The following is a 26,046-nucleotide window of genomic DNA, read 5'->3' as shown; positions in this document are numbered from 1 at the left end:
TAAGGGTGAAATTCTGGGTGGCTCATCAAATTAAGAAATAATATGGTCACACTGCTGCCATTGTCTCAAGAAAAATCATTTAACAACTTTGCTGTAGTTTTCCCATTTGCACAATGTAGTTAATCACTCCTTCCTCTGGCTGTTGTACAGCTTGATTCATTAGTATTTTTGTAAAGTTGTGAACCCCTCAGAAATAAACACCTCATGGATAGCACATGTTCTGTTCATGCAGAATAGCTCAAGTGAATGGAGAAACTGCTCTAAGACAGCACCAGCTGCCGCAGGGCCCAGCTGCAGAGCTGCTGTGCCTGGTGTGTGGGTGAGCCTCAGCACAAGCACTGGGAAAGAAGGGTGGGAATAATGGGAGAACAGTCAGGAAAATGCAGACGGGAGAGATGGAGTATTGGTAAGCAATCAGAAAGCTATGTGGGTAGGTACCTTAAAAACTGAAATAATACATGCAGCTGTTTGAAGACGACAAGTCAGGGAGATTTGAGTGCTGATGGACAGCATTGCAAAGCTGTATGTAAAGTGTAATAGTGGCTAGCTGGAGGAGTGATTCAGGACTGACATAGCATTTTGGGTAAAGTTTAGTCTACTAAGGGTATTGCTCCATGTGTAGCCTTCAAATTCCGAGAGAGGCATGGGACAGTGATGACAACTGAATTTGCAAGCCAGTCAGCTGGCAGCCCAAATGTTCCACTGTTTGCTTTTAAAGTAGTATACCTTACCTGTTGGTTTCTTCCCCACAAGGTTTTAGAAGAGAATGGAGAACAAGTGCCCTGTTACTCTGTCATGGTGAGTTTACAAGAAGTTGGTGGGGCTGAAACTAAGAACTGGACTGTTCCCAGGAAGCTCAGTGAGTTTCAGAACCTACACCGGAAACTCAGTGAGGTACGAATCTCGGTTAGGGGAGGGAGAAGGTGCAAATTGCTGAAATTTGCCAGAATGATGCTTGGAGAGGGGAAAACCAGATAAAAATTTAATATTGCCAGTTTTTATGCCAGCCTTTTGGCTTTTAGCCTTTTAGAGATAGTTTTCTATCTGCATGTTTCTGGCCTCTGCTAGGTGCTTATAAAACTTGATTATAAACAATATTTTTTTTTCCTTAATAATGAATGTTTTACTGGACTAACCCAATGTCAAAATGGTATATGCTCTGCATTGTCATGCAAGAGCCTGCTTTAAAAAACAGATAAAAAACTAGATTTTTGTATCTGGCTTCCAGGGAGGTATTAGAAAAGACAGCTTTCAGAGACAGAGAAGGTTTCCTTTTACAGTGCTTTAGCCTTTCTGTCTGATAAGGGATAGATAATGATGGTGGTGTGAAGGGAAAGGGTTTAGATGTGTCAGCCCATAGTGGGTAAGGGAAGGTGTTTTTCAAGGTGCTGAAAGGGGTGTGGAAGGGACATGAGAGTATAAAGGAGTCTTTAATTTCTCTTCCGAACGACCTGTGTTTTTCTGCACATGTATTTTAAGTGAGCTCTCCTTTCTCCTACACAGTGTTTTCCATCATTAAAGAAAGTTCAGTTGCCTTCCCTCAGCAAGCTGCCCTTCAAATCCATAGACCAGAAATTCATGGAGAAATCCAAGAACCAGCTTAATAACTTTCTGCAGGTAAGAAAACAAAGACAAAAAGAACAGATGTCTAAACAGGAGAATTGAATCATACCTCTGGAGTGGATGTTGTCTCTCTATTGGCTAAAGAGAGAGCCTAGAAGAAATAGGTCAGATGTAAGGTTTGACACTATAAATGTCAGTTATCTAAAAATGCCTGAAGTTGAGATGTGTTTGGCTGATAGTAACCATTCCTCTAGTAGTAAGTTAATTTAAACTTTGATTCATCAAGAAATAGGAAATAATGAATCCTATAATTGCCACTTCTAACTACAACACTTCACAACAAATTTCTTACAAATTAGAACTTTTTTTTGTTTAAAAAGAAAGTTGTAAGATTAAAAACTTTAATCTTACTAGTTCTAATACTTTAGAACTAGCTTCCTAAAATATCTGTGAAGTATCTTTGTGAGACATGGAATTTTTTTTCTCACTCTACCTCTGAGCCATGTCTTAATCAGTTTTATTGGATGGCCTGACACATTTTGTTCCTTAACAAGAAACACTTAATTGATGTGTTGTTTCTGTCATTATTTTTCTTTCATAGAAACTGCTCTCTGATGAAAGACTCTGCCAGAGTGAAGCACTTTATGCCTTCTTGAGCCCTTCCCCAGAGCACCTCAAAGTTATTGATGTGCAAGGAAAGAAGTCGTCTTTTTCACTCTCCTCATTTCTAGAGCGACTTCCTGGCGATTTGTTTTCTCATCAGGAGGTAAGTGGTAGAAAAGTAATCTTCCCAAATTTAATTACTTATCCAAAGTAAGCAGGGAGAGCCATTAATATAATGCATTTGAATGGCAGGTAATATTGGAAGGCATTTCCAAAGGTCATTTTTAATTTACTGTGAGTGAACAAAGAGTCAGAAATAAGAGCTGTCTATGAATTTAAAAGGTGTTTATTAATACAATAAGTTTCCTGCCCTTTGATAAATACATATAGGCAAATGTGTAACCTATCACAAATAAACGAATTGCAGTCCATGTGGGATTGTTTATTTTTTTATAGCAAAATTTCCCACTTTTTGTGCTCAACATGCGTATTTCAGAGGGTTTTTGACAGGTAAAAATAATTCTCTCTCTGGAAGCTTCTCTTGGCAGGGAACAGCTGTGTGTCCTTAATAATTTCTGGACAACTTCTGAAGCAAAGCTAGTTTGGACAAAGAATTTTGGCAAATGGTACAAGCTCACTGAAGGATTTTGCAAATACAGGCGGGAGCTCATGTGGGCAAACCAGTTGGAGAATTTGATACTATGCCATAAAAAAAAATATTGTCTTTCAAAATGCAGTGAAGAATAGATTAGTGACTAAAATAGCTCAGTGACTAAAATTGATCATAATTCCATGGCGCTCTATTCTATGTGGTTCATGTTGCAGATATGCAGCCTCCAAGGAGCTATTTCTATTACCCTTTTTAATTATACGTATATGAAATAATGCTGTTCTTACATGCTGTAGTTGTCTGCAGTGGATGGGCCTTCTGCAGGATAAATGGAGTTTGGGGAACTTGTACAGTTCTAGGCTGTTAATAGGCAAAAAGGTGGTCTTGCATCTCTCAGGAATAAGAAAATCCTATATATTTTCATTTTTCAAAATTGCACTGTATTTGCACCTAAATGCTGAATGCATATGTCTCATTTCAGAGTAATAAATATAAAGAAAGTTTGAGAAACTAATTTTACACTTCGATAGAAGTACTGCGGTTCTAAAAACAAAAGTGCGTTCACTAAAATGACTGTTAGGTAGAAGTAGCATAAAAGCATAGAAGCATGAAGCTATTTGTATTTTGCTATTTAATTGAAAAACATCCTCAAGAAAAAAGCCAGACTGCATGTATATTGTATTACGTGAGTGTGTAGGAGGAGATAGGAAATATGGGAGAAGGAAAGGGAGTTTGTAATGAGAGTGGATGAGAGAGGAGAGAGAACAAAAGAAATTAAGCAGAAATGAAGCAACTGGTACTGAAAAGCTGAAGGAAGTAGAGCAAAAAATGCCCAGAGAATGTGGCAACAGAGGAGTCGGAACATATCTTCTTACTCCATTTAAATTTAATACTATTTCTTTCTTGTGGGACTAGGAACTTAATTTTGGCTAGACTGTATTATGCCAGGCACTGTGCAAATGCAGACAAAGACCATCCCGCTTCACATCCACCTTCCCTCTCCCCTCCCCTCCTTCCCTCCTTCCCTAAGCTTAAACATAAGATGAGACAACAGAATACAGATGGAAGGAGTATAGAAAACTGTTAGACCCTCTGAATCAGGATGGCAAACATTTGTCCTAGTTTAAAAATAATGATTAAGTGGAGGGAGGGGAATTGTGAGGTGGTCTGGGATCAGCTCTAACTTTTCTTGGACACCCTTGTCTTTCGGTGTGACCTTTCGATCAGCTCAATCTTGTCCAGTGACAGCATTTTGGATAACTTACCAAAGCAGTTAAACTAGGATTAAATCATTTGGTACAAGGTCATTAATGAAGTTAGTTGTGTTAAACCACACTTTACAAAGATGTTACAGTTGTGTTCTCTTTGTAACTAAGAATTCCTGGTTTAGTTCATATTTTGGACTTTGTAGAAGAGAATGCTTTTGTACAGCTCTCCTTACCTTTTATGTCTCATCTTGCATTTTTCAAATATGTGTTAGAGCAACAATATTACCTCTTGAGTGCTGTTTTCAGGATTAGATATTGCAGCAATTTCAGATCTCTTGTATATACAGCTCCTTGGACAGGGCTAGCTTTAGAACATATTTCTTAGCTCTCAAGACCAAAACCAAATCAGAGGAAAAAACACAGTGATATCATCTAGAGGAAGGGCTTTTATGTTTATGAAGTGTTAATGGATAGAAAATGGACTGTGGTGTAAGAATTTGCACTTCTCATTGCATTTTTCTAAATGATAGGGGATTCACTGAACAGTGGAAAAATAGAACAAGGACCTCAGAGAGATCATCAGGTTTACCCTCCTGCTCCGAGAAGACTGAACTGTACTGTCAAAATTCTTGGCACATGTTTGTCTAATGAGTTTTTAAACCACTGATAACTGATGTTCTCTGGACAAGCAAGGCAGCATATCCCAGTTCTCAGCTGTCTTCATGGTTAGAAACCTTTTCTTACTGTCTAACCTAGATCTCCCTTCTTTAGCCAGCTAGCTCTTGTCCTGTCTGCAGCAAACACAGAACAGTTTGGGTTAGGATCATCTCAGTTATCAGGAGTTACCGCTTTCCTTTTGTCTTTTATTCTTTTATTTCTTAGACTGAGCAGCCCCAATTTCTCCTAGTTTTTGTTAGGTTATGTTTTATTTAATTCTTATGGTTTTGCTCTGGATTTATCCGATTATCCATATTTTTCTTGAAAACATGGTGACTAAAATTTGAAACACGATGGTCCCACTAGGTTTTCCTATTCCCATATATGAAAATAATTTTTATATCTATATGTGTATGTATGTCATAAAAACAATGTTTGTGCTTAAACATCATGGTATTACACTTGCCTTTTCCACAGCAGTATGGCGCTGGATCTTTTTCTGTAGTCTTATCAATACCAATTGTTTCGTTTCCTGCATTTACACAGTGACTTATTGCTGCTTTGCATCTGTCTTTATCAAACTGCACCCTGTGGGCTCAACTACAAATTCAGTAAGCTCACCTGCAAATTCAGTAAGCTTATTTTCAGTTCTGTTGCCCAAGTGCTTAATGAAAATACGGAATGATGTCTACTATGAAAAATTAAATAAAACTTAATTTCTTGAATAATTAGAATAACAAAGGGCCGAGAAGCCTGTTGACCAGAGGAAGATAGTGAGCAGGACTGGAGTTTGCTCTAGACTGTGTCCCTGGAGAAAACTCTGTTCATTGTCAGTGAATTTGTGTGCTTGTGTGGTAAGATGGGTAATAATTTGTGGTTTCCTTGTGTGGCATTTCTTGTCAGTATGGTGTGGCTTTTTGTTCCCTGCCCTGGGTCACAGCTTAGCCTATCATTAGCAGAAGGCTTTAAAAGCTGGGGACTCATCAAGCTGTGGAAGTTGGTAAACAGGGAAGTCTATGTGGACATTTAGAATTTAGTGCCATGCCTGGAGAAGACTCAGGGACTGGAAATATACCCAAAGTCAATGATGGGCTTTAGATGGGACTTGGAGGGTGTGAAGAAGGAGTAAGACAAACTAATGTACAGCTTGGACACTGTAGGATACTCTGTGTAGCAGGGTTCAAATGACAGGCAAGGAATGACTGAAAGATTGTGACCATAACGCCAAGAAAGACACCAAAATAATGCAAGAGAAGTAGAGCCATGAAGCAGGTTTTCCAGACTGGGGGGGGTGGGGGAGGAAGCAGTATTAGATGATGGAATGATAAGGAATTTATCATTCCTTATCTTACACCACAATCCATTTTCTATCCATTAACACTTCATAAAGTTAAGAGATGATGGATTTCTTTGAAAAGCAGGGCTGAAGAAAGAAAACCTGTCTGCACACCATTCTGACCATTCCTGAGCCAGAGACTGGGGCATTGCACCTGCCTCAGCAGGGGTCAGGTCTACCTCACTGCAGCTATGCTCCAAGCATAGGCGGGCAGGGGAGGATCCAGGAAGGCAAAGGGATGTGCTGGCTGCCATGAGTAATGGTAGGTGGTGTAGTCCTGATGCTGAAGCAGATCTTCATGACACTGAGAAACAACCTGCTGTCTGCTCTTCGTTCTTGAATAAACGATACCGCCAAAACTGAGGTGGTTCAATCCAGTCTTCTCCTGTGAGTCTATTCTGAATAACTACTCCCTTCGATACCCTGAACTTGGGTATCCTCAGGCTCAGGTCACTAAGTATCACCATATTATGTTTCTGCCTGGGACTTGTACTCGTTCATGGTGCTTGTCTTTGCAGTGGCCAGTTCGTCTTCCACTGTGGGGTTTGGTTCCTGGCTTACTGCAAGGACAACTTGCTGGTGCCTGATCCCACTGAGTGGCTTCAGCTGTGCAAGGCACTGTCTGCTCTTCAGGGGAGCCAACTACTTGCCTTCTCCCTGTGCCATAACCAGATTCTCCCCCTTTCTTCCTAGCTGCTTGTGTTGCAAACAGCTCCAGCTGGCTAGCTCCCCATCCTGGTTGTCCTTCATGGGTGTTGTGTCAGAGGAGGCTTTGCAATCACAAACACCTCTGAGTGCCATCTCCTTCTTACAGTTCTCACCTGCTTCCTAGCAGTACATGGCTCCCACATCACCTGCTTTCCCTTATCCAGCTAGTGTTGGCAGGGCAATATAGGCAGTGGACCCTACAAATCTGGGCAGATCCACCCAATGCTGACGTGCTTACTGGGGCAAGGCTGCAGGCAGAAGATGTAGCAGTGGTGATGACTCCAGCAGTGCAGAGTGTCCTCATCGCTCTTGTCTGGTGGGAAGTGCAATCCCTTTTCAAAATCCCTGGTGAGGTTTCTGTTGGCCAGATCCTGCCAGCAGCAGAGTTGGTGACTCTAATGCCCTTATTGAGCAGACTGGCTGTGCTCCTTCCCCAGAGCATGGCAGTAACTAAATCCATTCTGGAAGAAGGAGGGGGAACTGCGGTGCATACCCATGTTGTGTCTGTCTTCCTAGGAAGAAACAGAAGAGGATAGTGACCTGTCAGACTACGGAGAGGAGGTGGATGGGAAAAGGGACTCTCTTGCTGAACCATGTTTCATGCTGATTGGAGAGATTTTTGAGCTGCGAGGAAGTAAGCTGTAAACCTGCTTATTTGCTAGTGGAATCTGTTGGCCAAGAAATCTGGGGCACCTTGTAATTCGGATTTTTCTGCTGTTTCAATAAGTGGAAATGTTCTTGCAATCTATATAGCCAGTTTGTTTGGAACAGAGCTGTTCTTCAGTAGTTCATCACTTTGGTACTTTCATTCAAAAGTGAAATTCCAATATAACATAGCAGTAAAAATGTAACTGGTAGAGGAGAGCATTTGTATTCAATATTCTTAAGTTTTCGATTTAAAAAAAAAATCTGGAAAAAATAAAGAAGTACAAAAGTATGTTTTCTGTAAATAGGCTGCATGTTAGAATGTATGAATTATGAGGAAGGAAAGATGGCTTTATTACAGAACATGTCACTGACAAAGCCACATAATTTTAATGTCAATTTTAAGTATGTTATGTATGCATTTTAGTTCTACAATTTGTATAGTGGAAAAGATGTTAGAATGGCTATCTTTCAGTACCAGATTTTTTTTCCTCCTTTACGTAACTGAATGATGGTAATAAAGAAAAATACTTTTGTTTCTATTTGAATGTGCAGCCACACTTGATGCCCTATAAAATTATTTACAGGGTAAGTCTTACAAAATGCAGCACCTTCCAAAAATGGCAGATGTGTCTTCCAAATATAGACTTTCTTGTGCTGATAGTGAACAGCATGAAAGAAAGATCAACCAGTAATTACTAGGAATCACTCACATTTGTTTCCTTTATTCATAATGAAAAGCTAACTGCTTGGTTTATTTGAGTGAAAATATTTTCAGAATGTTAATGATGCTGCTGTGTGTACAACATTATACAAGTAGGTATGAAAAAGGTGTGAAATTTGAGGGGTTTTCTTTTTTTCTAGTAGAAAAAAGGGTTTGGGTAGTTGTGTGGCTCAATAAACTTTAAAAATTCTTAAACATAAAAGTTTACAGTATAAACTACAAATGCATATTACAGATATGTTTATGTAATCTGCAGGACTTAAAAACCATAGAGCAAACAGTACAGGGAAAGCAGTCAAGAAAAATGATACCTATGTACAATTAGTGAAATCTTATAAAGGATTATAACACACATGTTTACTGTAGGGGTGGGGTGGGTTTTTTTGCAGGGGGGGTGGAGGGGAAAGTTCTGATGATCATGGGTTCCCTGATGTTACTAACCTCCTGATCTTTATTTTCTGTCATTTTTCATTATTCTAGTGTTCAAGTGGGTCAGAAAAACATTAATTGCACTAGTACAAGTCACTTTTGGAAGAACTATCAACAAGTAAGTAGCTGTTACTTTAACTGAACTTGCATTGTTGTTCTATTAAAAAAAGGCTGAGAGCAGAATTGTTAAAAAAAATAACCTGAACATTCTGTTGTATATGATAATCTGCATTTGTTTTCCACAGCTCAGTTCACAAATATGTTGATTAGAGAAGACACAGATATATGAATTATCTTTTTCCTTATTTTTTTCCCCTACACAGGGCTTTGCTTTTGGAAGAACACAGTATTTCATGGGATTTCATTATTTTTATTTATACACACACACACACATATGTATAACCGAAAAAAAAATAATTACTTGCTGTCCTGTTCTTCTGAATGGCCTGGCTCTGAATGGCTTTTTTTTAGTTTGTGCTTTATCTTACAGTCAGTCCCATGAATATTTTTGCCAGATCTGAAACTAGGTTTCCCTTTTAAGTAATTCTTTCAAATCAAATACATATTTCTCTAAAGTGACTGAAATAATGTTTATACCTGATGAGAACCATTAATTTGTAACATGAAACCTGTAGACATGTAACAGTGATGTGTTTTCATAAAGGTATTTTTCGGTATCATTTGAAGACCTGTCTGTCAAGTGAGGCCTGGACTGAAGCTATGAAGTAAGCGTGCGTGTCTCTATGCACCTTTCATGTGGAAAGCTATATCATTGGTCAGAAAAATTTTGGAAGAGTGTTCCTTTTCTTGTCAGAAACAAAGGTCTACAGTAAAACTTGATTCAGTAGAGCAGATGATTGATACAAACACATTTCCCTTGACTCTTTGATCAGTACTGGCGCTCTTAAGCATGATGATGTTTTTCTTATGAAAGTCTGTGAATCTGTGATTTCTGTAGCATGTTCACATAGGCAAAGGGCCACTGAGAATCTGATGAAATGCATTATTTTGTTTTGGTGTAGCAGTGGGACTATTACTCGGGTAAGTTTTGCAGCCCAGAAATCTACCAGCAGAACAGGCTGTTCCTTTGTCCGGTCAGTGTCTAAATTTGCACGTGCCGGCATGGCTTTTAAAACCTCTCGTGTGTTATGTAGTGGTAAATTGGACAAAAAGTGATGGAAAGTCACGCAGTTGACTCCTGGTGAACTGATGGTCTCTGACAGTATCCATTCACTGAGTTTTAAATTTTAAATCGGTTCATTTGTTTGCACACTGCTGATAACTAGCATGAAAGACACCTGAGAGAGGACAAAGGGAGAGTGTGTGTGTGACCACAGCATGCATGCAGAGTTGCTATATAGCTTTTTACATGTTGGTTGAATTTTTACATTTATTGATTGTAAGGGTTTCGACTGTACTGTGGCACAGTTAGGCAGTACTGCCTGGAGCCTGCTGTCTACCTCAGACTCTTTGTGCTGAAGGCTACAGTGAGTGCCTGCAGCCACAGGAGGAGGCCGCTATCTCCATTTGTAATCTCTTCACTAATGTGCTGTTGGTATCTGTGAGGAAACTTACTGTGCTTTTATCAAAACTTCATCTGTTTTTATCTGACCAGGCACATCTGTGCATGCAACTAGTTTGGAGTTTGCTACAATTAGTTAGGTGATTTTTATGTCTTTACCCAGTGGAGCTTTTGTACTGCCCGTCCTTGAAATATATACACATTTCAGTGTAGTACTTGTAATTTCTAATATATGTTTGTGGATTACATTGAAATGTAGCCTTCTCCACATCTCAGTCGGGTATCTGGAGTGACCTAGATACTAGAGCACCCAGAGCTGAATACGGCTTGCTGTGATGCTGGTGAAATCATCTCAGATAAATTGGGATAATTACATGAAAACAAGCATCGCTTCCACTACTTTCAGAGGTGAAAAGAATAAATCTGCATAAAATGTGAAAGACCAGCTCTGATGTGCTCCCTTCTACACTTCTTTACAGGCAAATCCGTGACACTGTACACTGGATGTTCAGTGAACCAATGCTTGTTTACTACATTGGTGTGTTTCGAGATGCTTTTTGGCCAAATGGGAAGTTAGCACCACCACCAAGAGCCAAGAGCGATGAACAAAAGCAAGAGACAAAACAGAGAGCACAGCAAAAACTACTTGAAAACATTCCAGGTGAGATCACTTTCATTCTGCTTAATCATGGATTTAAGAACTAGTAAGGAAACTGATTAATCAAATACTGTTCTGCTGCATTTTAAATTTTTCCTGTAGACTTGTAAATTATGGTTATTTGCATAAATAAGGATAATTTTGGCCTTACTCTTTGCCATAACTCCTGTCTGTCTGGTAAAGGGCATGGATTTGGGTATTATTGGTGGATGCAAAATCCAGTATCGCTGTACCTCTGTCTGTATGTAATATTCATCAAGGAACCTAAGTGAAGTCAAGACACTCTCTGCTGGTTCTCTGTGAGCAAATACCAGGTGGTTCTGCTACCCGGAACTACTTGACAAATAGGGAGAGTGGCACCACCCCAATTACTTTTCCCTCTTATATTTTAAAATGGAAGAGGGAGGTCTATCCATGCTGTCAGTGTTGTGTGTTGCTGTCTATTTCTGAAAAGAGGTTTCAGGACACTGAATGTTAGAGGGACCTGCAGCCTGGACAGAAGCCTCCTGGATTGAGTGGGGTTCCCAGTACTTTCCTTTGCCTGCCCTTACCTCCCACGCCCGGACAGCTTCCTCTTCAGCGTGCACATTTCTGGGGCACCATTCTGAGATGCTCCATCCCTCCCCATTCATAGGACAGGGAGTCCAGTTACATAATTCTGACTCTTCAGAGATCATGTAAACCCAAAGGCACCTAACTGGGAAGAACCAAAATTCATTTCCTTTAGTCCTTGGAAATGCACTTAAACATAGCTTGGATGCTTTTTATCTCCCCTCTATCTGAATAGAATGTACTTTAATGAGCTATTTTATGGCTTCACTGAGATATCTCATATACCCCCTTGCATTAGGTTGTTTAATCAACTTTTACTGCAAAAACAGCAGCAGGTATGCATGCAAAATATTCATCATTTGATGTGTAAACAACTCTCCATTTACTCTCTATGTTATACTCACCTACTTACCTAGAATAGCCTTCCATAGTTGGTTTGTGGTTTTGTTTGTTTGTTTCTGAGTTTGGAGAGATATATCAGGACATAGCTGAATACACCTTAAATTAATGATGAAGCCTTGGATCACTATTTATTCTCTAATTTAATCCAAAATGTAAATCATTGAGTTAGAATTCTCTTATCTGCTTCCTTGTGGGAAGTCTTTTCTGTGAAGATTGAGAGGCAATTAAAGTGCTAAATCTGTTTCAACTGTTGTAGGAATTCTGTCTTTGTGGCTGAAGGTGTATTTAAGTGAATGGTTTAATAATGTATGAGATTAGACTTGACTCTGCAAGGTGAACTACCTAAAAGGCATACTATGTATCATGTTAAAACACTTAAAATGTTGTCATTGAGATGCATACACTATTATATAACTTGGGTAACTTGAGAATAAGGGTATCTTTTAAACCTGTGACCTCAGTGTGTTTTTAAAAGGTTGGTGAATGGGGACTATGTGTCTTGTAACCAAGGGCCATGAAGCGCAGTGGTTTTGTTTCCTCTCCTTTATGGGTAGTAGTGTCAGCTGGAGGTTTTGCCTAGCGTGAGTGAAACAATATAAGCTGAAGTAACATTTGTTACAGATACTCTGCAGAGTCTTGTTGGACAACAAAACGCCCGTCACGGTGTAGTGAAAGTGTTCAATGCATTGCAAGAAAGAAAGGCTAACAAGCATCTACTCTATGTGAGTAACCAGAAAAGTAGCCTTTTAACTTTATAATCCTGTTAATTACTGAACTCTGCTCACTCAGTATTAAAGCCTGGGGGGTGTGGTTTTGCAGAGATTTCTGTGGGACTATTGTTCCGTGTACAAGTAACTTTTTTTGTTATTGAAGTAAGTCAGAAAAAATGTACTTGGTTCCATCATTTGACTAATTTTGAATAACAAAAAGCTGTTTAAGTTTAAAAACAGTATTGCTTTTGTCTAAAAGAGATCCTCTACCACATCCAACTTTCCTGTCTTCATAAGGTGCAAACTAATTTCTTCGTATAGCTGAAAAAAATAAACATACCTTGGAGAATTCTAGGGAAGGAGAGCTCCAGGAGTGGCTCACAGTTAGGATGTGACAGCCCTCTAGAAGTCCCGCTCCTCTGCTGTTGGTTGGGACTGGTCAGAGTATGCAGCTGGATCCAAGTATAATACCTTCCCTCTCAGTTAGTCTCTTCTGGCTCATTTCCTTCAGGAGTCAGTCACATAACACAGCCTCAGCACAGGAGTGGACGCAGCCTGCTCAGGAGGTGCATGCCCTGGTGCTTGCTTATGTAGCTACCATGGCTTCAACAGAACAGCACCAGTTTATACAGGGTGGGAAATCCCCATCTGAAAGCAGCTGCCCATGGCACTTGCCCTTTTTCAGCCTTAAGACATTTCCCATATTGTCTGTAGGGTGCATGCCAACTTTAGGATGAAAGAAAAGTAGTTGCATGAATGATGAGTAGAATGACCCTAGATGCTTCTGTTATCTGTGATGCTCTGAACATGTCAGAAAGGAAGAAGAAATTCTCATCTGGCACCTGCGCTCATCTTAACTCTTTTCTGTTTTTCAGGTTTTGCTGGAACTGCTGCTAACTGAACTGTGTCCTGAGCTAAGAGCTCATTTAGAGCAGCTTAATGCCACTTAGGTTTGAATCTGCACAATTGGACCACTAGAGAAATGTCTATGTCCAATAATAGACATGAAAATTATTTCCTCTTTTCCATAGAGGGTTGAGGACTATGATTATTTTTAGCGTTTTTCTTTCCTCTTGAGTTTTTTGTGAAGTAAACAGACTTGAAAAGATCTGATGCTGTAGTAGGGTAGACAAAACAATGCTGTATAGTTGCCGATTTTTATTTAAATTGTTCTATTTGACTACTCTTCTGTTTCAAATATAGATTGAAAAATAAATGTTCATATAAGCTGAAAGAAACCAGAAAATATTTTAAACATTTATGAAAAGAAATTTTGCTTATAGTGGTAAACTAATGAATGTTGTACAGTTCTAATTTCCTCACTGAGGATTTGAGCATTCCTTTTTTCTTGTGTATTGAAAAAGCCTTGTCGTGCAATACTAAATGTAAAGCTATTGTGAAAATTTTATCAATTTTGTTTTTACCAAAGATTTCCTGTAGTTTGAAGCATTTGTAAGCAATAAATAACACAACTGGATTGCAGTACTTGATAATGAGGCTGTACTGACAACGAATGAATGAGTTTGACAGCACTAGTTTCGTAAGGAATATTTACGTTACTTTGAAGTCTGTGTCGAAAATATGTATTGTAAACTGGTATGTCCTAACAGAATGCCTGTTTTAAATGTTAGTTCAGAGATTAGTGCTTATTAATTGCTTCGATGAATGATTAAGTAGACATTTAATTAAACCATTCTAATAACTTCCCTGATATTACTCAGGGCTGTTTTATTCAAATACCCCAATTTCAAACAACCTTCAAATCTTTCCCTTATTTTATACAAGGAAAGAAAACGAGGTCTTCAGTGGTTTGTTTGGTTTTTTTTAATTTATGTAAAAATATGTAAATATGGTCTTAATGCATATCTAAATAATTAAACATCATCAAAAATCCCTAGGTGACACTCATTACTTTCTTTTAAATTCACTACAGTTGTGCTCTTAGAAAAACTGCTTGCAGTTAAGACTGGTTATATTATAAGGTACATAAAATCCTTATGCTATATTTAAATCAATGTTTTTAGTAACATCTAACCTTCTGTTCCAGCAGTTTCAAAAAAGCTTTCAAGTCATGGCACAGTCCTAAGAAGCAAGCCAAATTCTGCACATACAAAGTTTTACAAGTAAACAGATATTTAGAAATGTGCAAGCTTATGATAGCAACCAGTAAAATTTACTAGTGGTTAATCAAAGTATCTTTTGATAAAAGATTCAGCATAACATTGATCAGGCATACACGCTCCTAGCCAAAAGGTTTTCAACTATTTCCAATACAAACAGAGGTAGTGTAAATGCAATATGAAGAAGGATTGAGGAGAACAGGCCTCATGCAGAGGACATGTATATTGAATGTTTCCGTGCTAATTTTTTTTTTTCCATAGTTCTGTAAGTTGTATTTTCTAGTTTGAGAAGTTGACATAGTTTGAACTGTAAAGCTTAGTGTCATACAGGCCAATTTCCAACTTTGAATCTCTGCAGTCTAAGTGTAAAATGTGTTAAGACACGTAAGTAGATCTACATGCATTAGAAAAGCATGTGAAAGAAAGTATACACACCACTAACAAAGGTAAGATTTAAAAATAGTCATGACCTGTGAATGGGTTGCATGTGAAAACTAGACAACTTTGGGTTCAACCTTTTCAGAATATTGAAATTTAATGTTTAAATACTAAAAATGCAGAAAAAGAAGCAACCATTTTTATTTTGTTTCAGTTTATTATAGTGGTATGACGTGAAGAAAACACAGGACATCTGTCCCAGTAAAATGTCCTTAATAAACCTTACATCTTCAATACCATTTTAAAGTCTGCCTTTGCCTCATCTCAGTTAAAGGAAGAGTGTGAGCTTTTTGCTTTCTCCTTTTTTAGATAAAAAAGAATCAGTAAATTGCTTTAAGTAATAATTTATAGAAAGTTCAAAAGCAAGCAGTTAAGTGATGAACAGTCTATAATTGCTGGAGATAAAAGATGGTTTGTTGTAGGAAATACATTTATATACCAGTCACAGTTAAAGGAAACACTAGATTCTCCCAAGATTAGCTGCCAGTTCAAGGTCAGAAGCAACAGCAGGATCCAGAAGGCATGCCTTTGAAAACAAAGAATAGAGAGTTCTAGTTTATAGCTAAAACAAAATTGTATGTTATCAATATAACACTAATAAGGTCTTTTAAGTTTTGTTGGCATTACCTGAGATTATTAACTCTTTAATATTTTAACAAGTTGATTTATTAAGCTTTAAATCCCTGTTTCTGATGCCACATAAGAAAAATTCAGTATTTAAAAGGAGCATACTTGACTATAGTGTTAGGCTTGGTTTTATTTTTTTATTGTTTGTTGGTATGGCATGTGCTGGCACCACCCTCCGAAACATAAAGCTGCTTACAGACTGGGTCAGTTTCATTAATCAGTTTCATCAATTTCATCATCTGTTTCAGTACCCTCTGGGATGCCCATCCTCTCTTTCTCACCTCTCTCAAAGCTGACTGGGTCTAAGAATGGTAGGCCAAAAATGCAGCTGAGCAGTTAATTAAAAAAGCAAACATGATTTTAATTTTAAGTGGGTGTAATTGTACAGTTAACACGAAAATTATTTTCCAGGTACAAAAGAAACTGAACACACCCACAGCTCTTGTCTTTTACTTGTTCTAAAGTTACTGCTTCAGGTACCTTCCTTGTTTATTTTCTGTTCCTCCTCTTTTGTTGTTGATGTAGAGATGCATGGCACCAGTCAATAGAAATCATCTCTTTTTATACTAAGAAACTCGTGACATTTGTAGATCAGTCTCAGATGTACAGCTAGTGAATGATGAGTGAAAGCTGTAACTTTCTTCAGTTGTGGTGGTTACGCTAGACCTGATGGAAGACAGGGGAAGGGCCGTACTCATGCAAAGCCATGCAGCAGTTTAATCCTGATGGGCCTCTTCCATGCCTTAAGACTTACCTAGGACTACTGTCTACAGTGTTCATAACACCCCAGCTTACATTCCTTTCCTGATCTCCTCATCCTATCCTCTATAAAGCTTTTCACAGCAGGAGAACAAAATATTTAAAATGTATGTATTCAGAGGATCACCTGCTCTGCTAGGCCTCTTGTATCGGTGGCTTCCCTGAGTAAGGAGCCACAAAAGTTATTTGATAATTTATCATTTACATAACTCTCCATTTATTTGGATTGCACCAAACTGGACATCAAAGTATTCTACTTGCAGAAACATCTCTCAATGCACAGAAATCGGAGTCTCTCTGAAGCACAGATCCAGTCTTGCTACAGTCCCTTCAGTTGGCGTAATCATCTTGCCTTGACTGTACCTTTAGGCATCACTGATACTATTTAACAGGTTCATCTTCTAGAATTCATTATTGATCTTTTTCCTCAAGCAATAAATCTCACTTCAACTTTAGAACTTTCAAAAAATGTGACCTATTTTTTGCCCTGCGTATCAGTAGCAGCAGATCCTCAGCTATCGCTAAAAATGTAAACATAAAAATAAGCATGACAACCAGTTATGACTGATGAATGTATCGTTAATGAAGGTTGTAATTGTTAGAGAATCTAAAGTAGAGGAAAAGTTATGATTTTTCAGTTTGAGAGAATGGCAGACAGCAAATCAGTTGGGGATAAAATTATTCAAATCATTTAGCTAATTTACCTTGCAAGTTACCAAGCTCTTTGCTGTGGTGATTATCACAGATTTTTTTTTTTTTAATTTTTTGTTTGTTTGTTTGGCAGAATGTGTTTGCTTAAGCAAGTGGGCAGATAGTATCTTTTCAAGACTTTTTTTAGTAGTTTTCAGTATACTTTTATCACTCTTCATTTTCTTGCACAGATTTTTTTTTTTTTAACAGAAATAACGTTGGAGTCTTTAACCACACAGCAAGTTTAAAGACTCAAATCCAACGTATCACTCAATTTCATGAGAGATAAATTAGTCTGTCAGACTTTCCCAACTTACCTTAGAATAGTATGTTTTAGCAGCAGCTTGATCTTGCTGTACACCTAGGCCAAGCTGGAGGCATCTAGCCAAGTAGAAAGCAGCCGTAGCGACCCCCTTGGCTACATATGTAGGAAGACAATCAGTTATCTTTGCTAGCATATCGATGTCGTCGTTTTCTGTAATCCTGTTGTGGAATTTACAGCATTAGGTTAGATAATGCTATTTCAAGCAATAATTTAAGTCGACCATATATGACTTGACAATGCCTCCTTTCCATTTACATCATTATCCAAAGGAAGCTGAAATTGACATGTATTCAGCAGCCTGATGAGGATTCTTCTGTTCAGTGTTTGATTTGAAGTTAGTCTTATTTGAATGTTGTGATACTAAATAGCAAACAAATATATAACTTTGGCAGTCACTTTCACTCTACTTATACTGGTTATAAAAGGCAGCATATTTTATGCTAATTTTTCCTATTAAAATATTTCATTGAAATTAATATATATGTGGAAGAAAGGCAAAGCTTTTATTTCATATAATTGAGCAACCTCATCTAGTGGAAGATGTCCCTGCCCATAGCAGGGGGGTTGGAACTAGATGATCTTCAAAGGGCCAACCCAAACTATTCCATGATTCTGTGATTCTAAAATTCCAAGTTCTTACTAGGATATTGGCAAATCATAGTAATCTGAAGGTCTTGGACATACTTGAGAGCCTCAGGTTGTAAGACCCATTTATGACGACCACTTAACGACTGTTTCAGCTCAATTATTTTCTTTCTTCTGCATGCATCTGTTTGCTTGCTGTCACCTTATTTTCAGCGTTTTGTTTTTACTAAGAACCGTTTTAAGAATCAGAGGGACAAAGTGAATATTTTTTTAACTATAAGGCTATAATTACCTAGTATTGTTACTATAATATTACATACAACACTTTCTAAGTTGGAATTGATTTTTTTTTTCTGTTTTCTTAAAACAGAAACCCCCAAGCCCCATAGCCTTTCTAGATACCAAACGGTAATCATATGCTTCTTTTCATATCATTTTAGTTCTTTGTTGTGTCAAATAGTCACAGACTTGACAGAAAAAAAAAAAGTGCAAGTCATTTCAGTTTATAGCTACTCCCTGTAAATTGATGTTTATGAAAGATTGTTCTGAAGTAACCCTCTGCAAGTCAGTGCCTGCTAAGTGACTTGAATGTGTTGAGAGCAATGGTCTCCCACCTAACTTGGTCCCATTAACAAATACAGTAACACAACAGAAAAAAACACTAAAGACTTATTAACAAGAACATTCAAATATAATAACAGTAACCTATCACCTCTTTTATCTTTCCTGATACAGCATTTTTGCCTTCCTTTCCAAAAGATACACAACAGGATGCTGATGCAAATAACAATACCCAGTCAAGTCAGGCAAAAATTCTAGTTCAGCACAGCTGACTTAAAGAACATACCATAGCAATGAGTAAGTAGAACTGTATGGGATAACAGAATTGTTATTTGAAGTATCAGTAGCTAATCTAGACTCCAAGTATTAGGTGAGGTTATATTGTACATAATCACATAATGTTTGTATGTTTGCACATAATGTAACAAACTGTGTAGTTGGTATGAACATGGTATGAAGGACAAACAAATTTTAGTAGGAAAGGTATTGATGCTTGATACAACTGGTTGAACTGCTATGAGATTTTTGCCTCAAGGCCAACTGCAATCCCAATTAAGTGGAACAGTTTCAAGCATGGTTGCAGTATCTTTTGGTTCAGAAATTGTCATTTCTGGCCGTAGTATGGGATTTCATTGCTATTTTCTGCAATCATAATTGCAGCTGATGGAGTGCACTGTTTACTTGTCTGAGTAATCTACCGTGCAGCATTGACTGGAGGGGACGCATTCCAAGCGAGAAGAGCTAGACTAGACTGCATAGCTATCAGTCTACTTACAATGCAAGAGAGAGAAAAGCAGCAGCTCAGAGATAAAACAATCCTTTTCAGCAATGAGTGTAGCAAACAGCATTCATTGCTGAACTACTGAATTACCAGAGCTGCTGCTGTGCCGTGGCATATACAGGGTGCAGCTTCTGTAAGAGGGTAAGTTGTGACATGTTTATTGCCGGGCAGCAGCAGCTTCATAAACATACCACAAAAAGCACAAATGCTGTTGTGTGCAGCTTGTATAAGTAGTCAGTTAGTCTATCTGCATCTTATTTCCAAGAAATTAATAATCTGATTGACAGAGTGAACTTTTAACATATATTGGCCAGCTCTGGCGGTTTCTCACGGAAGCGTGCTGTTTATCAGCTATAGAACTGGCACCAACATTGCTTTCTTTTCCATGACTAGTTCAGGGTACAGGAACTTGATACAGACTGGCTATTTTAAATATTGCAGCCTATAACAGAAGTCGCTATTTCTGCAATACACAAACCATGCCGGAGTGTGTAGGTAGAGGAGCGCATCCCACAGTGACTGCCTGTGAAAAGGCCAGTCAGTGCTGCTGCCTAGCTGTGGCTCAGACCAGTACCTCTATGCAAGCAGATGCTGATTTTGTGGTCCAGGCTTAAAAATGCGTGCGCGGCATGCTTCCCTGTAAGCAGCAACTGATTAAATGGTAAAGGGCGATAACTTGGCACTGTGTGCAGCAGCTACTTCTAGGTCCCAGGCTGCTCGCAGTGCTTACTGCAGGATCCTACCCAGTATCAATGCTTGCATTTCCTGTGAAGGACACAGAGCCACAGCACGCTGAGCCACAGAGCAAGGAAATGATGGGGTGGAAGACAGTGGGTAGGAATGACATTAAGATGGGGGACGTGGAGAGCAGAAGAGTACTTGTAGGGGTTTAAAAGGGAACGGTGAAGGTAGGAGCCTAGAGCAGATTGTGGACTGAGGAGACAGGAAGGCAGGGTTGAGCATGGGCTTCTATTTGGGGTTCTAGTTCAAGGCTGTTTTGCTTCACACGATCAGAAAGAAAAGTTCAACTGTACTGAATAATTGAGAATGTTATGGTATTAATTTTGTCTGTGGTTTGCTCTTTAAAGATGAGGTCTTGCAATTCATTATCTCAAGTGTCTCTTGAGGTTGAGAGACAGGAGCATGAACTTCATAATTTTAATCTGAGTTCCATGGTTTTACATGAAGAACTATAATAAAAAATAAAGTGAAATTAACTTCACCTTTTGGCAACTGCAGCAGCTGTTGAGTAAAATTTTCTGTTGTAATAATATTCCACAAGATGGCCTTGAGCATAGATGTTTCCACGTTCTGCTGCTTCTCTCAAACACTCCAAAGCAGCCTTAGTGTTTTTACATATACCATGTCCATAGAGATACATAACACCAAGTGCACCCTGTGATTCCAGGTTTCCATTGCCACATGCTTCTGAATGCCAGAAAAAGGCCTAAACAAGAGGCACAAAGTTGGAGTATATATTCACTTTAGCCACTTTTTTTGCATACTCTTTCCATAAAAGCTTTCACAAACCAGCCTGTAGGAAGTGCTTTTATGTAAAAGAAAGCAGAATCCTTGTAAGGCTTTTAAACCTGCTTCATTTACTGTCAGAGCTGTCAATCAGTGACACCTGCTTCATTTCTGAAGGGTTAAAACTTTAATCCATTATATCCTTCTCCCTGATAACTCCCAATTAAAAAAAAAAATAATCTTGGTTAGCAGCATCAAGTGAGTCAAAATGAGGGATTCTGGCCATCTGTTCATACGGGCTTAAACAGATGATAATGCCTAGCAGTACTTAAAATACAGTTTTCAGAGTCAAATATATTACTGTACTCTTTCTGTGAAATTAAAAATTAATTGGGACTCATGAAACTCAAAAGGTACAAGTGGGCTTTACCTTCTTCAGATCTTTTAGAACTGACACAGAGTAAAGCATTCCTAAAGTACTCTGGGCCTTCATGCTGGCTTTTGGGTTCCCATGGTCTGCAGCAATAAGCCACAACCTAAGAAAATGGGGACAAAGAAAGTTTAAGTAACACAGCATCCTAGCATCTTATACTCATCAGGAAAATTACTGACTGCCATTACCTTTCAGCCTCTTTAGTTGACTGTTTAACACCACATCCTTCATAATACGCTCTGCCAAGGTTGTACGCAGCTGCAAACTTCAGGTGTCTTGCTTTTGGGGAATCAGAGTCAAGTATTTTCTTCATGTATTCCACTCCCTTTTCCTAAAATTTAGATATTTTAATTATTACATTCAGACTGGGAAGAGGATGAAACAAAGAACCTGAGAATCCACTAACTTCTGCAAGGCTGGTAATGTTTCTGCTTTGAAGAAAGGCTGAGGCATACTGGTAGGACTGTCTGGAGAACAGTGTCATACCAAAGCAGAACTGATCTTTGGTTACTAGACAGCCCCTAGATTTTTTACTCCAGCATGTTTTTAATGTGAAACATTTCCTTATAAATGTTCATCTGAGATTATATTACTCTTCTTCATTGATAAAAATTTTCTCAAAAATATTCTCATGCTTACATAAATGAACGTCACATCCTAAACTTGCTACATTTTCAATTTTAGACTTCTGTAATCTTTTTCATATTGCACGATGTATCAGAAATCATAAAACAAACTTAACAGAAGGCAAAGCGATACAATAGCACACTCTGAATTTCCTCCATTAAAAATACCTTAGATTCATAATGGACAAAAAATGAGAATGTTGAATAAGAAAACAGAGAACATTACATATGAGTGGCTGTATAATGTATCATCCGAGAACCTCGTGAGTATTTTGGAAACAAGATTTACACTGTTAAGATTTAGCATGGACACCCTGTTTAAATACACTAGAAATAGTCCTTTATAAAAGGTTCCTCTTTTATTCACCTCTCATATTGTAATACACAAAAAACAAAGAAACTTTACTAAAATGTTTATTTGCAAGTAAACCAATGCAGTAATTATACAGGCATACAGCACAAACGAGCCACCTCTAAAAACCTGCAGAATATTTTCTGCTCTGCTGACACTCCTCTAAGCACCAGACAAGAATCCGATTTGTTAATACACTGTTTGGTTCATTTTCTTGCCCTTTGGTTCATTGTCTTGTTATCTACCCTTTCTTTCATCCTCTTTGTATTCTTTCCTCATACTACTCTTTAAGATCATGTTCTCCAATAAATGAACTCTTTTCTTCATATTGTAGCAATTCATTCCTTTGTCTTCCTTTTCTGTGATATAATTCTTAAATTTGAATTCCTCAAATTCTTGCAAATGTAATTCTTAATTTGTCTAATTTAAAAATATTACTGCCAACCACTGGCAGAAGCACAATCTTCTTTAGCATCCGTGTTAAGAGAATAGGAAGTACCTTAAAAAACATCTTTGTGCAACACATTTTACACTTTGATATATAGTTGTTTGATTTCCATTTTTACACATTTTCATTTATATACACTGCTTATTTAAAAGTAACAAATTAACAGCAATTTTTAAACATAGCTTCCACACAAACAAACCCTTCGAAGTTATATTTTAAAATACAAATTATCATATTTCTCAGATAAACCTATTTTATTATTCTGTTTTTGAGAAGCCTCCCTCTTTAATGGTGCTTTGTAAACATCTGTACTTTATGAAACTAATTCTAAATCAGACCTGTTTATTTTAAACTAAATACTCAAGCTTACAAAGAAGCTCATAGTTATTATCAGTTAATATTAAAAGAAAAGTAAAAAGTGTATAGCTAGATTACTCACAGGGTCTTCTTTAGTGCCTAGTCCATCATAATGCATTACACCAAGCTGATACATTGCTTGAAAATCCGTATCCTTGATTTTTTCAAACTGCATTAATGCTTCTTCATACAGCCCCTGGGAAAGACAGAATAAACAATGAAATACACAGAACAAAAAGTACGTACGGCAGCTTAACTCTCCAGTATATACTCTCTTACAGTTTTTCAACCTGGAGCATTTCCCTCATGAACAAAGGACAAAAAATTGCAACCATAGAAGTGACAGAAAACAGAAACAGTAAGTCAACAACCACAAGAAAGTTGGACAGGGTGGAAGTACTTAGGACTTTCTAACAAGTTTTCATGGTTTTTATATATATTTAAAAAAAAAATATATAAGTAGTGGTATACAAACATCATCTCTGAAACCAAAAGATGTTCTGTCAACCTTTCTTTCCCTTCCTCAAAATGCCATCTTTTTAATTTAAGGAGATAAGAGTCTAATTCAGATGCCCTGTCCTATCTATCTGACATTCCTTAGCTTAGGTGAGCTATTCTTATACCTTGAGGGCTTAAGAGTCTGCTTTTACATCTCAACTAAGGTTTGGTTTCACAAAGACTAAACTCAGATGTCTGAAGACTTTATAGACCCACCTGTCTGCCCCACGTTTACTTAGGAAGGCATCACCTGCAACAGCAGAGATACTTCTAACAAAGAATCTTAGAGAGCATTTGCTTCTGCATTAGGTCAAAGAAGAAACTATATTTAGTAATGTAACAGTTAACTGAGCCTGGTGTCCTTACTGAAATATTTTTATGCATGCATATCAGCATACTAAGTAAAAACAATATTGAAATTAAAATGTTCTTCTCTATACTTTTCCTTCAAATTTTCTGTATGTTTTGATAAAAGAGTACCAGACTGCAAAAGCTTAGGACTGAGCAATTGTTCAACAGTCAGGGAAACCTCCTCACAATCACAAAATGCCCCTTGTTAATACTGTCCAAACTAGTAATTGTCCGAACTACTAATTCTCTCAGGAGCTTAGCCATTATGACTGTGTGGGCTTTGTTTTTTTAAAGAACTCTGAAAAAAAACCAGTGCCTTTTTACAACCAGCTGTCATGAGTATCAGAAAAAGAAGTACGGGAGGCACCTGTACTCTCACCTTTCCTCAGAACTTAGTGCTGTAAGAAGGGGTCATCAGGCTCTGATCAGGCAGTGATTTTTTTCTAATGTCTGAAGTTGCAGTACTATGAGAACATGCATTTTTAGGGACTACAGACATATGTCCAAAAATCTGAAAATTAAAACCTGTTCAAATAATAAATTTAGGGATGGACAGCAATATATAACATGGACATCCAAGCCAGCTCATCAAGAAGCAGACAGGTCTGCTCCACAGGGTCAGTCTGGATCATGCCAAAATCAGACAATTCATTAATTAAAACATTAAGGACAGGGCGCAGAAAGAAACCCTGCACGAGTTAATTCTGTTCCTGCTGCAAACTACACTGTGCCACTAGCTGCACTGTAAACAGTACTGAATCCATGCATGTCACACTTGAAAATATGTGAATCAATACTTGTACTACATTCTTTTCCATCTTCCTGAACTGAGTTATTCTAATTTTCACAAGAGACTGAGGTTTAAGTTCACCTGCCAGCCAGTCTTCCACTGTTCCCTGAGCATTTACTTTCAAATACCTGGGTGAACCAATTTTAGCCAAAGTGGGCAGGGACAGAAATCTCAAAGATAACGTGTTTCATCAAAACTGGTGGCTAGGTAGGGAACAAAGAACTAAAGCTGTGTCTTGAGTCAGGGACCAGTACCACGTAACTGGAAACACTGTGTGGTGTTTGGCCAGTCAGCTGGCCAAAAACCCAACTCGGCTCAGCAGTTAGCGGTAGGGATAGCCGGCTGCTTGCTTATCTGGTCTGTAGGAGACCTGGGAAGGAACTGGAAGATGCCTGGGGAAAGTGTAGGAAAAACTTTAGGGGGAACATCTGGTGATTTTCATGGGAAAAAACGGGCGTAGGCATCTCTTGTAGCTTTTTTTAAGGTGTCTCTTTCTCCACTGAAATGGTATTGAAAATTGTCAGCTTTATAATATTTACTTAAAAGAAGGAAGCCACAACCTCTTCGTAGTACAGTTGTCCTTTCAGGAAACGTGCCAGAGGATCTCCACCTGCCGTTCTCTGCGCCAGCAGCTCCTCTGCTTTTGCAAATAAGGCAGCACAGCTGCAGTTCTCTGCTTAAAAAGAGACATACGTGTGTGCTTTTCCCAAAACAGATGCAGCAGCAGCGATAAGTGCACTAAAGGTCTGAAGCTGGTGGTGTCCCCTTTTTATCACGTTTTTTAAAAGACTAAGATGAAAGAGAGGGCTACTTTATAAACAGGAGAAGTTCCGTGAAGACAGCCTGGCCCTTGCGAACGTGGAAGAGTTCGCCGTGGAAGAGCTTGAGAGCGAACCTGAACACAAGAGGGGACCCCGCATCACCAAATACCTTTCCGTGGCGGCTGGGAAGCAGCGAGGCTGGGGGAGCCTCGCAGCCCGGCTCCAGCCCGGCCCGCGGGGCCCTGCCGGGCGGCCGAGGGGCGGGGGCGGCTCCGTACCTGGCCCCTCGGGGGCGGGCTGGGCGCCGCAGGCCCGGGGCAGGCGCTCGCCGCGCAGCTTCATCCCGCCCCGGCGGCGAGCGGCCTCCCGGGCGGCCGCAGCCGGGAGGGGGCGAGGGCCGAGCCTGCCGGGCGGCGGGAACCCGGGCCCGCCCCGCCGGCTCCGCCGGGTAGCGGCGACTCGGGCCCTCCGCAGCGGCCCTGCTGCCTCGGGCTCCCCGAGCCGCCGGGGGCTCACGGCGGCCGCCGGGCCGTGCGAAGCGGCGGGCGCCTCGAGGCGGGTGGCGGTTGCGGGTGGCCGTTGTCCCCTTGCTGTCGCGGAGCCCCCCCGCAGCCCGGCCCGGACCGCGGCGGCATCGAGCGCGGCTCCGTAGCCGGGCCTGGGGGTGCCACGGCCTTCGACAGGGCGCAAGACGGAAGACGGGGAAAGGAACGTCGGTATTTTTTCCCTTTGGGGTTTGGTCCGTTTTCC

At 39.2% G+C, this 26,046-nt stretch overlaps 2 protein-coding genes across 3 annotated transcripts in view; one reads left to right on the top strand and one right to left on the bottom strand.

The window, feature by feature from the left end:
• The window catches only part of SNX25 (sorting nexin 25), a 91,378-nt gene extending 77,132 nt beyond the window's left edge, over positions 1-14,246 (top strand). Inside the window, exons 12-19 of the mRNA XM_072862575.1 lie at positions 754-894; positions 1,504-1,617; positions 2,165-2,329; positions 7,202-7,319; positions 8,535-8,601; positions 10,485-10,666; positions 12,239-12,339; positions 13,203-14,246. Coding sequence (XP_072718676.1) covers positions 754-894; positions 1,504-1,617; positions 2,165-2,329; positions 7,202-7,319; positions 8,535-8,601; positions 10,485-10,666; positions 12,239-12,339; positions 13,203-13,277 — 963 coding nt within the window. The 3' untranslated portion in view covers positions 13,278-14,246. The remainder of the gene's footprint in view (positions 1-753; positions 895-1,503; positions 1,618-2,164; positions 2,330-7,201; positions 7,320-8,534; positions 8,602-10,484; positions 10,667-12,238; positions 12,340-13,202) is intronic.
• An 892-nt stretch (positions 14,247-15,138) lies between these two features.
• LRP2BP (LRP2 binding protein) lies at positions 15,139-25,693 on the bottom strand. Of its 2 annotated transcripts, none has more exons than XM_072861921.1 (8): positions 25,575-25,693; positions 25,096-25,208; positions 22,979-23,092; positions 21,302-21,444; positions 21,111-21,216; positions 20,437-20,660; positions 17,279-17,444; positions 15,139-15,411 (listed from the first exon to the last, which is right to left on the bottom strand). In XM_072861921.1, exons 1-8 carry the CDS (start codon positions 25,636-25,638, stop codon positions 15,346-15,348), a joined length of 996 nt encoding a protein of 331 aa, XP_072718022.1. In that variant the 5' UTR covers positions 25,639-25,693; the 3' UTR covers positions 15,139-15,345. The 2 variants fall into 2 exon arrangements, with proteins under 2 accessions (XP_072718022.1, XP_072718023.1); XM_072861922.1 differs by having other exon boundaries at positions 25,096-25,211; positions 25,575-25,638.
• Between the last annotated feature and the right edge of the window lie 353 nt (positions 25,694-26,046).

Source organism: Ciconia boyciana, chromosome 5 (assembly GCF_034638445.1).
Source record: "Ciconia boyciana chromosome 5, ASM3463844v1, whole genome shotgun sequence".
In the NCBI taxonomy this organism is placed as follows: Eukaryota; Metazoa; Chordata; class Aves; order Ciconiiformes; family Ciconiidae; genus Ciconia; species Ciconia boyciana.
The sequence above is the reverse complement of the archived record's forward strand: the minus strand, read 5'-3'. Positions and strand labels throughout refer to the sequence as shown.